The sequence below is a fragment of the Aethalodelphis obliquidens genome, unplaced genomic scaffold (assembly GCF_003676395.1).
Source record: "Aethalodelphis obliquidens isolate GAN/ISIS:26980383/991018 unplaced genomic scaffold, ASM367639v1 scaffold1, whole genome shotgun sequence".
Classification (NCBI taxonomy): domain Eukaryota; kingdom Metazoa; phylum Chordata; class Mammalia; order Artiodactyla; family Delphinidae; genus Aethalodelphis; species Aethalodelphis obliquidens.
In genome coordinates this window covers 48,095,645-48,110,766 of record NW_020837945.1, presented here as the reverse complement: position 1 = coordinate 48,110,766, position 15,122 = coordinate 48,095,645, and the positions used below count along the sequence as shown (strand labels likewise).

General features: G+C 37.3%; 1 protein-coding gene across 1 annotated transcript in view; it reads left to right on the top strand.

Annotated features, from left to right (window-relative positions):
- Positions 1-15,122, top strand: part of ABI3BP (ABI family member 3 binding protein) — a 263,592-nt gene that overhangs the window by 244,007 nt on the left and 4,463 nt on the right. Inside the window, exons 60-61 of the mRNA XM_027103558.1 lie at positions 13,816-13,895; positions 14,692-14,721. Coding sequence (XP_026959359.1) covers positions 13,816-13,895; positions 14,692-14,721 — 110 coding nt within the window. The remainder of the gene's footprint in view (positions 1-13,815; positions 13,896-14,691; positions 14,722-15,122) is intronic.

Sequence of the window (15,122 nt, the reverse complement as noted above, 5' to 3'; positions counted from 1 at the left end):
AGCAGTTCGTTCCTATTCCTAAATTCTATTTGCCAGAAGCAACAATTTTCAATAATTTTGTTCTTTTCTTCAGCTTTATTAAGGTATAATTGATGAAAAAAATTATAAGATACTTAAAGCGTACAACGTGACTTGATATACATTATGAAAGGATTCCCCCTGAATTAATTAATATATCTATTACATCATATATTTACTATTTTTTAATTGGTGAGAACATTTAAATTATAATCTCTTGGCAAATTTCAATTATACAGTACAGTGTTTCAACTATAGTCACCATGTTATTCATTAGCTCCTCAGATCCTGTTCATCTTACAACTGAAGTTGGTACCCTTTTACCAACGTCTATTTACCCCAGCCCTTGCAGTCACTTTTCTACTCTCTCCGTTTCTATGAGTTTGATGTTTTTTTTTAAAGATCCACATATAAGTGATACCATGAACTCTTTGTCTTTCTCTGCCTGGCTTATTTCACTTAGCATAATGCCCTCCAGTTTCATTCACGTTATCACAAATGATAGGATTTACTTCATTTTTAAGGCTGAATAACACTCCGTTGTGTGTGTGTGTATACACATACATACATACAGTTGACCCTTGAACAACATAGGTTTGAACTGCATGGGTCCACTTACATGTGGATTTTTTTCAATAAATACAGTACCTGTATTTTCATTTTACAGATCTTTGACTAAAGTTTGTGTTTGATTAGAGATCATAATATGCAGAATCAAAAGAATTAGGGTTTGAGTCCTGATTCTATCCAAACTATTTCAGCTTCTTGCCCTTGGGTGAGTCATTTATCAATTCCTCCATTTTTGAATCAGAGATAGCAATACTCAGATTTTCACCTGCTTGGGGGGTTGGCACCTGTAACCCCCCATATTGTTCAAGGGTCAACTGTATGTATGTGTATGTGTGTGTGTGTGTGTGTGTGTGTGTGTGTGTGTGTGTGTGTGTGTATACACATCATAATTTCTTTATCGATTCTTCTGTCAATGGACACTTAAGTTGTTTCCATACCTTGCCTAGAGTGAATAATGCTGCCATGAACATAGGAGTACAGATATCTTTTCAAGATAATGATTTCATTTCCTTGGATATACACCCAGAGGTGGGATTACTGGGTCATATGGTAGTTCTATTTTTAATTTCTTGAGGAGCCTCCATATCGTTCCCCAGAGTGACTGTGCCAGCTTACATTCCTACCAGCAGTGCACAAGGGTTCCCTTTACTCCACATCCTCACCAGCATTTGCTATCTCTTGTCTTTTAGATAATAGACATCCTAACAGGTGTGAGGTAATATCTCATTGGGGTTTTGATTTCCATTTCTCTGATGATTAATGATGTTGAGCATTTTTTCATGTACCTATTGGCTATTTGTATGTCTTCTTTTGAAAAGTGTCTTTTCAGGTCCTTTGCCCATTTCTTAATTGGGTTATTTGCTTTTTTGCTATTGAGTTCTGTGAGTTCTTTATATATTTTGGATATTAACCACTTATCAGATATATGATTTGCAAATATTTTCTCCCATTCTATAGGTTGCCTTTTCATTTTGTTGATGTTTCCTTTTGCTGTGCAGAAGATTTTCAGTTTGATGTAGTCCCACTTATTTATTTTTGCTTTTGTTGCCTTTGCTTTTGGAGTCAGATCCAAAAATTATTGCCAAGACTGATATCAAGGAGCTTATCACCTATTTTTTGTTTGAGGAGTTTTATGATTTCAGGTTTCGTGTTCAAGTCTTTGAACCATTTTGAGTTGATTTTTAGGTATGGTATACAATAGGAGTCCAGCTTCATTCTTTTGCATGTGGCTATTCAGTTTTCCCAACACCATTTATTCAAGGGACTAGCCTTTCCCCATTGTGAATCCTTGGCTCCTTTGTCATAAATTAATTGACCATATACATGTAGGTTTATGTATGGGCTCTCTATTCTGTTCCATTGATCTATGTGTCTTTTTTTATGCCCATACCATACTGTTTTGATTATTATTGCTTTGTAATATAGTTTGAAATCAGGACATGTGAGGCCTCCAGCTTTGCCTACTTAGGGTCTTTTGTGATTCCATATGAGTCTTAGAAATGTTTTTTCTATTTCTGTGAAAAATGCCATTGGAATTTTGATATGGATTGCATTGAAACTGTAGATCACTTGGGGTAGTACTGACAGTTTAACAATATTAATCCTTTCAATCCATGAATGTGGAATATCTTTCATTTTATTTGTTGTTTCTTCAATTTCTTTCATCAGTGTTTTAAAGGTTTTAGTGTACAGATCTTTCATCTCCTTAAAATTATTCCTAAGTATTTTATTATTTTCGAGGCTATTGTAAATGTTGAGGCTATTGTAAATGTAAATTGTTTGCTTAATTTCTCTTTCTGATAGTTTGTTTTCGGTATATAGAAAACCAACAGATTTCTATATATTAATATTGTATCCTGAAACTTTACCAAATGTATTAGTTCTAGCAGCTTTTTGGTGGAGCGTTTAGGGTTTTCTATATATAATGTCATGTCATCATCTGCAAATAGAAGTTTTACTTCTTCCTTTCCAATCTGGGCATCTTTTAATTTCCTTCTCTTGACTAATAGCTTCCAGTGCTATGTTGAATAAAAGTGGTGAGAGTGTGCATTCTAGTCTTGTTCCTGATCTTAGAGGAAAAGCTTCCAGCATTTCATCATTGAGTATGATGTTAGCTCAATGGGCTTGTCATATAAGCCTTTATTATGTTGAGGTACATTTCCTCTGTACCAAGTTTGTTGAGATTTTATCAAGAAAGAATGCTGAATTTTGTCAAATGCTTTTTCTGAGTCTATTGAGTTCATATAGGTTATATAGATTTTTATTCCTCATTTTGTTAATATGGTATATCACATTGATTGATTTGTGGCTGTTGAACCATCTTTTTTTTTTTCTAGTTATTTAACATAAATTTATTTTATTTATTTTTTTTTTAACATCTTTATTGGGGTATAATTGCTTTACAATGGTGTGTTAGTTTCTGCTTTATAACAAAGTGAATCAGTTATACATATACATATGCTCCCATATCTCTTCCCTCTTGCATCTCCCTCCCTCCCACCCTCCCTATCCCACCCCTCCAGGCTGTCACAAAGCACCGAGCCAATATCCCTGTGCCATGCGGCTGCTTCCCACTAGCTATCTACCTTACTAGGTTTGTTAGTGTGTATATGTCCATGACTCTCGCCCCGTCACAGCTCACCCTTCCCCCTCCCCATAACCTCAAGTCCGTTCTCTAGGAGGTCTGCGTCTTTATTCCTGCCTTACCCCTAGGTTCTTCATGACATTTTTTTTTCCTTAGATTCCATATATATGTGTTAGCATACGGTATTTGTCTTTTTCTTTCTGACTTACTTCACTGTGTATGACAGACTCTAGGTCTATCCACCTCATTACAAATAGCTCAATTTTGTTTCTTTTTATGGCTGAGTAATATTCCATTGTATATATGTGCCACATCTTCTTTATCCATTCATCCGATGATGGGCACTTAGGTTGTTTCCATCTCCGGGCTATTGTAAATAGAGCTGCAATGAACATTTTGGTACATGACTCTTTTTGAATTTCGGTTTTCTCAGGGTATATGCCCAGTAGTGGGATTGCTGGGTCATATGGTAGTTCTATTTGTAGTTTTTTAAGGAACCTCCATACTGTTCTCCATAGTGGCTGAACCAATTCACATTCACACCAGCAGTGCAAGAGGGTTCCCTTTTCTCCACACCCTCTCCAGCAATTAACGTTTCTAGATTTTTTGATGATGGCCATTCTGACTGGTGTGAGATGATATCTCATTGTAGTTTTGATTTGCATTTCTCTAATGATTAATGATGTTGAGCATTCTTTCATGTGTTTGTTGGCAGTCTGTATATCTTCTTTGGAGAAATGTCTATTTAGGTCTTCTGCCCATTTTTGTTGAACCATCTTTGCATTCTTGGAATGAATCCCACTTGATCATGGTTTATGATCCTTCTAATGTATTGTTCAACTCAGTTTGCTAATATTTTGTTGAGGATTTTTGCATCTATGTTTCATCAGGAATATTGGATTATAATTTTCTTTCTTGTAGTGTCTTTGTCTGCTTTGGTATCAACGTAATGCTGGCCTCAGAAAATGAGTTTGGGAGTTCCCCCCTCCCCTTCAATTTATAGGAAGACTTTGAGAAGGATTGGTGTTAATTCTTCTTTAAATGTTTGCTAGAATTCACTGGTAAACCCATCTGGTCCTGTGCTTTTCTTTGTTGGGAAGTTTTTGATTACTGACTCAATCTCCTTCCTAGTAATTAGTCTATTCAAATTATCTATTTCTTCATGATTTAGTCTTGGTAGGTTGTATGTTTCTAAGAATTTATACATTTTTCTAGGTTATCCAATCTGTTGGTGTATAATTGTTCATAGTAGTCTCTTATGATCCCTTGTATTTCTGTAGCACCAGTTGTAATGTCTCCTTTTATTTCTGATTTTCTAATTTTATTTGAGTTCTTTTTCTTAGTTACTGTAGCTAAAGGTTTGTCAGTTTTATTTATCTTTATGAAAAACCAGCTCTTAGTTTTGTTGATCTTTTGTATTGTTTTTTGGTCCCTATTTCTTTTACTTCTGCTCTGATCTTTGTTATTTCCTTCCTTCTACTTTGGGCTTAGTTTTTTCTTCTTTTTCTTATTCCTTGAGGTGTAAAATTAGGTTGCTTATTTGATATCTTTCTTTTTTCTTAATGTAGGCATTTATTTCTCTAAATTTCCCTCTTGGAATTGCTTTTGAGGCATTCCAAAATTTCGGTATGTTGTCTTTTCATTTTCCTTTGCTTCAAGATATATTTTGATTACTCTTGATTTTTTTTCTTTGACCCATTCGTTGTTCAGTAGCATGTTTGTTGTTTAATCTCCACATATTTGTGAAATTTCCAATTTCTTCTTTTAACTGATTTCTATTTTCTTACCATTGTGGTTAGAAAATACACTTTATATGATTTCCATTTTCTTAAATTTATTAAGGCTTGTTTTGCAGCCTAACAGATGACTTATCCTGAAGAAAGTTTCATGTGCTCTTCAGAAGAAAGTGTATTCTGTTGCTGTTGGATGGAATGTTCTTTATATGTCCTTTAGGTCCATCTGTTTTAACATTATGTTAAGTCCAGTGTCTCCTTATTAATTTTCTGTATGGGTGTTCTATATATACATTGTTGAAAGCATGGCATTGAAGTTCCCTGCTATTACTGTAGTGCTATTTCTTCTGCAGATCTGTTAATATTTGCTTTATATACTAAGGTCCTCCTATGTTGTGTACATGTTTACAGATGTTATATCCTCCTGATGAACTGACCCCTTTATCATTATATAATGACCTTCTTTGTGTCCTATCACAATCTTTGGCTTAAAGTCTATTTTGTCTTTTATAAATATAGGTATCCCTGCTGTCTTTTGGTTTCCATTTGCATGGAATATCTTTTCCATCCCTTCTCTTTCAGTCTATGTGTGTCCTTAAAGCTGAAGTCAGTCTCTTTTAGGAGAATTAGATGGGTCTTGGTTTTTTAATCCATTCAGCCACTCTATGTCTTTTAATTAGAGTTTGGTCCATTTACATTTAAAATAATTACTGATAGATATGGACTTACTATTGCTATTTTTTTCATTATTTTCTGGTTGTTTTATAATTCCTTTGTTCCTCTCTTCCTCTCTTCCTTTGTGATTTGATGAATTTCTGTAGTGTTATGCTGTGATTCCATTCTCTTTTTTTTGTGTGTGTATCGATCATTGGTTATTACTTTGTAGTTACCATGAGGTTTACATAAAACGTCATATGTCTATTTTAAGTTGATGACAACTTCAAACACACAAAAGCTCTACTTTTTTACACTCTTCTCTCCACGTTTTGTTTTTATGCCACAATTTACTTTTTTTTTTTTTTTTTTTTTTGCGGTACGCGGGCCTCTCACTGTTGTGGCCTCTCCTGTTGCGGAGCACAGGCTCCGGACGCGCAGGCTCAGCAGCCATGGCTCACGGGCCCAGCCGCTCTGCGGCATGTGGGATCCTCCTGGACCGGGGCACGAACCCGTGTCCCCTACATCAACAGGCAGACTCTCAACCACTGTGCCACCAGGGAAGCCCCACAATTTACATTTTTACACTGTATACCCATTAACAAATTATTATAGTTATTGTAATATTTTTGTCTTTTAACTCTCATATTAGTGTTAGAAGTGATTTACCCATGACAATTTCAACATTAGAGTATTCCGAATGTAACTGTGTATTTACTTTTACCATTGAGTTTTATACTTTCTTGTTTTCCTGTTACTAATTAGCATCCTTTTGTTTCTGTTTGAAGAACTCTCTTTAACATTTCTTGTAAGGCTGATGTAGTGGTGATGAACTCTTTCAGCTTTTGTTTGTCTGGGAAACTTTATCTCGCCTTCAATTCTGAAGAGCAACTTTGCTGAGAATTTTTTCTTGTTTTTTTAGTTTCAGCACTTTGAATATATCTGCTGGTCCCTTCTGGCCTGAAAGTTTCTGCTGAAAAATCTGCTGATATTGCTATGGGAGCTCCCTTGTACATAACAAGTTGTTTTTCCCCTGCTGCTTTTAAGATTCTTTCCTTGTCTTTAACTTTTGACAATTTTATTATCATTAATGTGGATCTCTTAAAATTAATGTGGGTCTCATGGTGTGGACCTCTTTGGATTCCATTTGGAACTCTCTGGCCTTCCTGTATCTGGATGTCTGTTTCTTTACCCTGGTTAGGAAAGTTTTCAGCTGTTATTTCTTTGAATAAGCTTTCTGCCCCCTTTCTTTCCCTCTCCTCGTTCTGGGACTCATATAATGCATATCTTGATCCACTTGATGGTGTCCCATACATCTCTTAAGCTTTTTCATTGCTCCTCTGATTGGATGAATTTCACTGCCCCATCTTTGCATCCACTGACCATTTCTTTCACTCATCTAGTCTGCTGTTGAACTCCTCTAATGAAGTTTTCAGGTCAATTATATTCTTAACTCTGTGTTTTCTGGTTTGGCACTTTTTTATATTTTCTATCCCTTTGTACTTTGTTTACGCATTGTTCTCCTGACCTTGGTAAGCATCTTAATGACTTATTTTGAACTCTTTATCGGGTAAATCACTTGTCCATTTCATTAAGATCTGTTTCTGGAGATTTTTCTTGTTCTTTTGTTTGGAACATATTCTTGTTTCTTCATTTTCCTTGATTCTCTGTTTAGTTTCTGCACATTAGATAAAACAGCCACCTCTCCCAGTCTCAATAGAATGGTCTCAGGTAGGAAATGAACCTCTTGAATCAGCCCAACCTGAGCTCATAGTTGTTTCTCAAACCTCTAAGATTGTCCAAGCAACTTTCTTTGTTCTTAGTGGCTCTGGGTAGTTGGGGGTATGTCAAAACTCATGAGTGTCCCAAAGGGGAGGAACACAGTCAACATTTATATGCAGGCTGATTATAAGCTGGGCCCTAGGCAGCAGGTGGGAAATTATGTAGTTAAGCCGCTTCCAGGGTGTTGACTTAAAAAATATTCACAACCTAAAAGTTGAGCGTTATATTTTATTTGGTGGGCGTTTTTAGGACTTCAAGCCTGGGAGGCAGCATCTCAAGGAACCCTGGGAGAACTGCTCTGCAGAGGCGAGGGGGGGGAACCAGGATAGTTTTACAACAAAGAGCAGGTAGTCAGAACATCAAAAGATTACTGTTAAAGAAAACCAGATATCCCAAGTTAAGGAATTTAGAGCTTTTCTTTGTATGGGAAGATGCAAGAGTCTAGGCTTACTGAAATCATTCCTTTGATATGCACCTCAGCTATCTGGGGCCAGTGTTTTTACATCCTGAGTTTCCTCAGGGCTCACTGTAGGGAGTGGCTGCAGTCTGATGGCTGGTAGATGGCAGGTATTCTTTCCTTCCTGAGTTCCCTCAGGGCTCACATTGGAGGGCTGCAATTGCTGATGACTGTGACATCCTTTGTTTACTGATATGGCAGGAAATATTCCATTTCTCAAGGGAAACACTAGGAGATGGCTGTTTTTGCCTGCTGGGCCCAGGATATAGTTAGGGCAGGGAGGTAGGGTAGGGAAGTGTGCTCCTACATCTATTAAAAACTGCTTTTTGTTTGCTAGTCCTGTGGAATTTGTGAACACAAGCCCGCTGGCTCTCAGAGACAGGCATTATGGAGACCTATTCCTTGGGCAGCAGGTGCAAAAGCTGGGGTGTCAGCCATTTGTACAAGCCCCTTCCAGGGAAATACTAGTGGCTTGGTTTTATTGTTGTAGCAGGCTGAAGGAAGAGGGCAGGGAAGGTGTATCCCAACCTCCCTGTCACTGGGGAGGATCACAGCCAACCCCTAAACATGTGCTAAAACTAAAAGCTTCACCCTCAGGTGTCAGCTTTTAAAAGATGCATATAAACCCCTCAGGGAAAGATAGGAAGATGGGCATTTTTGCCTGCTTCCTCTGTGCTGAGCCCTGGGGGGCAGCTAGTTAAAAACTGCTTCTTTGCCACAGTCCTGTGGGACTCATGAATGGCTAAGTAACCCATTGGCTATCAGAGCCAGGTGATCCAAGGACTCATCCCTTTGGATGGAAGCTGTAAAAACTAGGGCACAGACATGTTTACAACCTCCTTCCAGACAGATACTAGCAACTTTGAGCAGGCTGGAGAGAGAAGGTGGGAGAGCATCCAATGGCTTCCCTGGTCTCCAGGGAGGATCATAGCCCCCAGAGCTTGCTAAATTAAAATCCTGACCCTCAGGTTGCAGCTTTAAACACTGGCAGATAAACACACACCTTTCAGAGAAATATTGAGATAGGTGATTGTGCCCTTTTGCTCTGCCATAGTGAATGCTCATGCACTTGTGAAGAAGTGGATTTGCTATATCCTTATAGGTCTCATAAACACAAGCCCAGTTGGCTTTCAGAGCTGGGTGTTTAGGGGACCCATCCCTGAGGTAAGAATCTTAAAAGCTGGGATGCAGATGTGGGTTACAAACCCTTTGCTCCTCAGGAAGAAGTTGGGAGTTGGGGATTCCCTCCTGATTATATGGTGCTGTGTCAGGGATGGGATTTATGTCAAGTGTGTTTCAGCCTTTGCTACCCATTTTGATGGGGGTATTCTTTCATTTCCCCAATGCATAGGAGTTGCTCAGCTAGTTTCTGGATGTCTTTCAGAGGGAATTGCTCTATGTGCAGCTGTGCATTCAATGTGTATGTGAGGGGAGGAGAGCTCAGGAGCTTCCTATGTTACCACCTTAGTCCTGCCTCTCTCATTCCCAATTATTTTAGCTATTTCTTCTGTTAATTAAATCCATATGTCTAGACTGACTATTTCTCCAAATGGTCAAGTGCTCAAGTCATCTATTTGTTACCTGTGTTTGTTTATGGCAACATCTCCTGGAAGCCCTCACCATCATCTTTTGCCTCTCTCCTATGTCGAATCCCCCTAATTCCTATATCCCATGTCTTCCTTGTTTACTCGCTTTCTGGAATTTCTTGAGAAACACATCTTGAAGAAAGGTTATGGAAGATAATATTTTTGAGTTCTTACGTGTCTGAAAATATCTGTTTTATTCTGATACTGTTGTTTAGTCAAACATAGATTGTAGGATAAAATGAACGCTTGAAAGCATTGTTCCATTATTTTCTAATTTCTAGAGCTGCTGAGATGTCACGTCATTCTGATTCTTTATCCTTTGAATAGGACCTATTTTCTTCTCAGAAACGTTTAAGATCTTTATCCCAGTACTCTGAAATTTTGCAATTTGTTTGCTTTAGTCTTTTTTCCTCTTTCACCTTGCTGGGCAAATATTAGGCCTTTTAAATCTAGAAACCCATGTTTTTCAATTCTGGGAAATCACTTAAAAACTTTCTAAGATAATTTTCTACCCTCCTTTTCCACTCCTCTTCTAGAACCTACTAGTTTTATATTCCCTGAAAAAATCTGCTCATTTCCATATTTTCTCTCATTTTTCAACTTTTTTTCTAGTATTTGTAAAATTTCCTTAACTTTATTTTCCAAACATTTTATTTGAAGTTTTATTTATTTTATTCTGTACTTTTTATTTTAAATAACTTTCTTCTCCTCTATGGGATTTTTGCACAGCTAAAATCCTATGCTTATTCCCTACGTATAATCAATATTTTCTCTGAGACATTACTCTCTTCTACCTACAGTGTCATAAATCTTGTGATAAAAAGTGCTTCTTGGGAAAGATTTTGCCTTTTAAAATATATTCTGTTATATAATTTCTGTTTAATGAGCCAAAAATATGTGCCTTTTAGTTCTCATGCAGTTAATTAATTTAAAATGATTTCTTCAAAACTTGTCAAGTATCATAAAACGGTGGGGAAAAAACCCAAAAACAATCCCCCAAAGTAGCTTATCAATATTTGTGGCCATTCTACAAATATAGCTGAAGTGTAAATAACTGTGAAATAAAAAGACATGAAAATAATTTCAGCAATCAGACTTGGCCAAAGCACAGAGCTTTTTGGCAATGGCCTGGAGTGTGGAATGCATTGCCTGCTTGAATCCAAGTCCAGGTGCCTGTGATTTCTTTTTCCACTTTCAGTTCACCATTTTTTTTTTAATAAGTTCATCAGGCCTCTGAGCTAGAATTTAATCTGTGGAAAATATTCTATGCCAGAGCACCCCATGTATGTGCAATTTATTTAAATGAGTGAGATGGGTGGCTTTATATCAGCAGTCTTACTGCAAAGGATAATGGCACTTTCTACCAGTTGATTAGTTTACAAAATGCTTTCATGTGCAGTTTTTCACTCTAAAAACGCTGAATGTTTTAATTCTATGACATAAATCACAGCAAGGTCCTTTTTGACCTATCTCCTAGAGAAATGGAAACAAAAACAAAAATACACAAATGGGACCTAGTGAAACTTAAAAGCTTTTGCACAGCAAAGGAAACCATAAACAAGACCAAAAGACAACCCTCAGAATGGGAGAAAATATTTGCAAACGAAGCAACTGACAAAGGATTAATCTCTAAAATTTACAAGCAGCTCATGCAGCTCAATATCAAAAAAAAAAAACCCAATCCAAAAATGGGCAGAAGACCTAAATAGACATTTCTCCAAAGAAGATATACAGACTGCCAATAAACATGAAAGGATGCTCAACATCACCAGGGAAATGCAAATCAAAACTACAATGAGGTATCACCACACACTGGTCAGAATGGCCATCATCAAAAAACCTACAAACAGGGCTTCCCTGGTGGCGCAGTGGTTGAGAATCTGCCTGCCAATGCAGGGGAGACGGGTTCAAGCCCTGGTCTGGGAAGATCCCACATGCCGCAGAGCAACTAGGCCCATGAGCCCCAACTACTGAGCCTGCGCGTCTGGAGCCTGTGCTCTGCAACAAGAGAGGCCATGACAGTGAGAGGCCCGCGCACCGCGATGAAGAGTGGCCCCCGCTTGCCGCAACTAGAGAAAGCCCTCACACAGAAACGAAGACCCAACACAGCCAAAAATAAATTAATTAATTAAAAAAAAAATCTATGAGCAATAAATGCTGGAGAGGGTATGGAGAAAAAGAAACCCTCTTGCACTGTTGGTGGGAATGTAAACTGATACAGCCACTATGGAGAACAGTATGGAGGTTCCTTAAAAAACTAAAAACAGAACTACCATACAACCCAACAGTCCCACTAATGGGCATATACCCTGAGAAAACCATAATTCAAAAAGTCATGTACCACAATATTCACTGCAGCACTATTTACGATAGCCAGGACATGGAAGCAACCTAAGTGTCCATCGACATATGAATGGATAAAGAAGATGTGGCACATATATACAATGGAATATTACTGAGCCCTAAAAAGAAACGAAATTGAGCTATTTGTAGTGAGGTGGATGGACCTAGTTTGTCATACAGAGTGAAGTAACTCAGAAAAAGAAGAACAAATACCATATGCTAACACATATATATGGAATCTAAAAAAAAAAAAAAGGTTCTGAAGAACTTAGGGGCAGGACAGGAATAAAGACGCAGACCTAGCCTGTCATACAGAGTGAAGTAACTCAAACAGAAAAACAAATACCATATGCTAACACATATATATGGAATCTAAAAAAAAAAGGTTCTGAAGAACTTAGGGGCAGGACAGGAATAAAGATGCAGAGGAGATATGGGGATGTATGTATACGTATAGCTGATTCACTTTGCTATAAAGCAGAAACACAACATTGTAAAGCAATAAAGATGCTAAAAAGTTTTTAAAATAAATAAATGAAAACGCTGCATGTTTTAATCCCCATATCACAAAGTTTGGAAAAGCAAAGACAATAAGAGTACAATGGTTAAAAGCGTCATTGCTCTTAACTGAAAAATAGGAAAATAATTATCTCTTGGGGTTTGTGTGTATTACTTTTCCTATGTAGTATCTGGTACATAGTAGGCACTCAAAAAATGTTCACATTGTAATGCTAGAATCTGTCTTCTTTATAGATTCCAGCAGTACCTCAATGGTCAAAAATCTGACTCCTTGAGCCCCAGAAAGTTCTGTTATTGCTCACTTGGTAACCTCTGTACCAAATTAAGAGCTGTCATCCTTCTGTTTTTCACTTTTTTCTAAAGTATTTTTTGTGTTTTGCACTCTTAGTCAATTACAAACTTTTTAAAAACAGGAATTATCTCCCAAAAGTCTTTCACAATTTTGAAACTCAATCGACTCTATCAGCTGACTCAAGCTGGTTTTACATTCAAAATTACTTTCCTGCTAAGTCTGCTACTGAAAGGCACTCTTCGTTTCAGACAAACAGCAAATAGCTTTACTGTTTGAACTTAAAAGGGTTTGCTCTGCTTGAGTATTCTATGGATGAAGTTTGTCAAATATTGCATAGTAATTTAGTGCATAATTCTTAAGGACAGAATCAAACATAACTGCAAGGGATATGGGCTTATTTTGTCTTTTGTTTTTTTAACATAAAGGGTTAAGGGCCTGGCCCATATAAATCTAGTTTATAGAAGGAGAGAAAAGTGTCTTTGTGCCCATACTCTTCATGAGCTGACACTACCATGCCCCTACTCAGAATATATCGTGGCTTCCTATATCCACAGAAGACCCAAGTTCCAGGAGATATAACCAGGAACTTCTTGCAACAAAATATTTTCATGTACATCTGCTCCCATAGCTTATCTAGTAGTTCTCAAATGTCAGTGGGCACAGGATTCACCTCAGGAACTTATTATAAATACCTCTCTGGAACCCCTCAAAAAGGGATTCAGTAGCTAGACTGGAACAAGAAGTCTGCACTTTAAACAAACTTGCCCCAGTGTAGCTCTATCATGTGATTCTGACATGGGTAGCTCAAACCCCACAATGAAGAACACTGCCTAAGTCTATGGCTATACCCAGGGTTGGGATAATAAGGAATAAAAAGGAATTTATTCTGCGCTCCCAGGAAGTAGCTAAACATTTGAAGGAAACTGAGGCTCCTTGTTACTGGAATTAGCCTGGGTCCACCACATACCTCTTTTCCTGTATGTCCATTAGCAACCTGCCCAGCTATTTCTATTAATTTGGAGTTTTTAAAAGACAACAATCTTTTTTATTAACTTAACCCTTTTCTTCTAGAAAACAATTAGACAAGCTGTTTGAACAGCAGAATTAAAGGAATTTTTCTTTCCTGAAGCTTCTTCTAGAACATATGTCCATTCACTGTCATGATGATTTCAAAACAGAATCAGGAAGAATGTTGGTATGACAAGAAAATTGTTTGTTTCCTACCACTTAAGAACATTATTTCTGTTTTCTGTTTGTTTCTTTTCCCCCCTACACAGCTATGAGTTCCAGGTGAAACCCAAAAACCCACTTGGTGAAGGCCCACCCAGCAACACGGTGGCATTCAGTACTGAATCAGGTAATCACATCAGCAGTAATTCCTAACAAGGATATAAAGGGTCACCATGTTTTGCACAGCTTGTTTGAAACCTAGCTAAACACTGGGTAAAGCATTTGATTTAAAAAAAACCATCCATTTGAAAAAGCAAACTGATGAAGGTACCCTTAAGGAAACACCCCTTGGGTGTTTCCTCATTTATCTTGATGTCAGAAAAACATTAGGCATATCAGTTTAAAAGAAAAAAAGCATATAGTCAGTCTATACTCAATAGTGCATGAATGCTCCTCTCTATGCCTAGAATCTGTGCCTAGAATCAAAATATCAGACGCTCAGCCACAGTATCCAGAAAGGGAATTCATGTGAGTTTTTTATGATGAACAGCCGTGAAATTTTCTAATTTGGCCTAAGTTTCAATTCCTTAATGAGATACATCCGTACTCACAGCATTAGTGTATAATTTTTTACACCAAATGCAGTTCATGGCATCTTGGTGATTTTATCATCAATAGTTTTTTTTTTATGAAACTAAAAGAGGAAGATTTTAAAATGGAAGTAAAATCTAGAACAGCAATGAAGACTACGAACTACACAAATCACATATAAAAGATACAGCTGAGTACGTGGCAGAGGAGATTCTCCACTGGAGAACAATTCCCAAAACAAAATATACAATTTTCAAATTTGGACTTTAGTAAGAGTGTACCGTTTTGCAAGATTCCTTAACAACTATAAGCACCCATCTTCTTCACTATGTCACTGGAACACTGGGACTTACCTAATAACCTCTGACTCTGTCTTTGCTATTTCTCCTTAGCTGACCCAAGAGTGAGTGAGCCAGTTTCTGGTAAGTACCTACCTGGATGAGAACACAGCTACACGCTTTCCTACAGTGATTCAACTAAACGGGCATGGTAGAATTTTAGTCATGATTTCACTTTAGTCTATTTAGTCTTCTTAGAATATCAATCAGGTATGAATGCTTACCTAAAACATTCAGTAACATTGACAGCCTATGTTGTTTCAGGAACAAGTTGAATATTTTAAAACCTGCTTTCCATTCTTGTAACAGACTAGCTCAACTTTTCTGTTTATTAAGTCAAGATACAGGACCCTCACTTTTTAATAACAAGTCACATTAAAGCAACTGTTTAAATTGTATAATATGCTGCAAAAAAAGAAACCTAAATTTGCTCCTAAAGGGATGCTGTTCTACATTGAGCACTGCAGAGGCTAGTCAACTCTGAC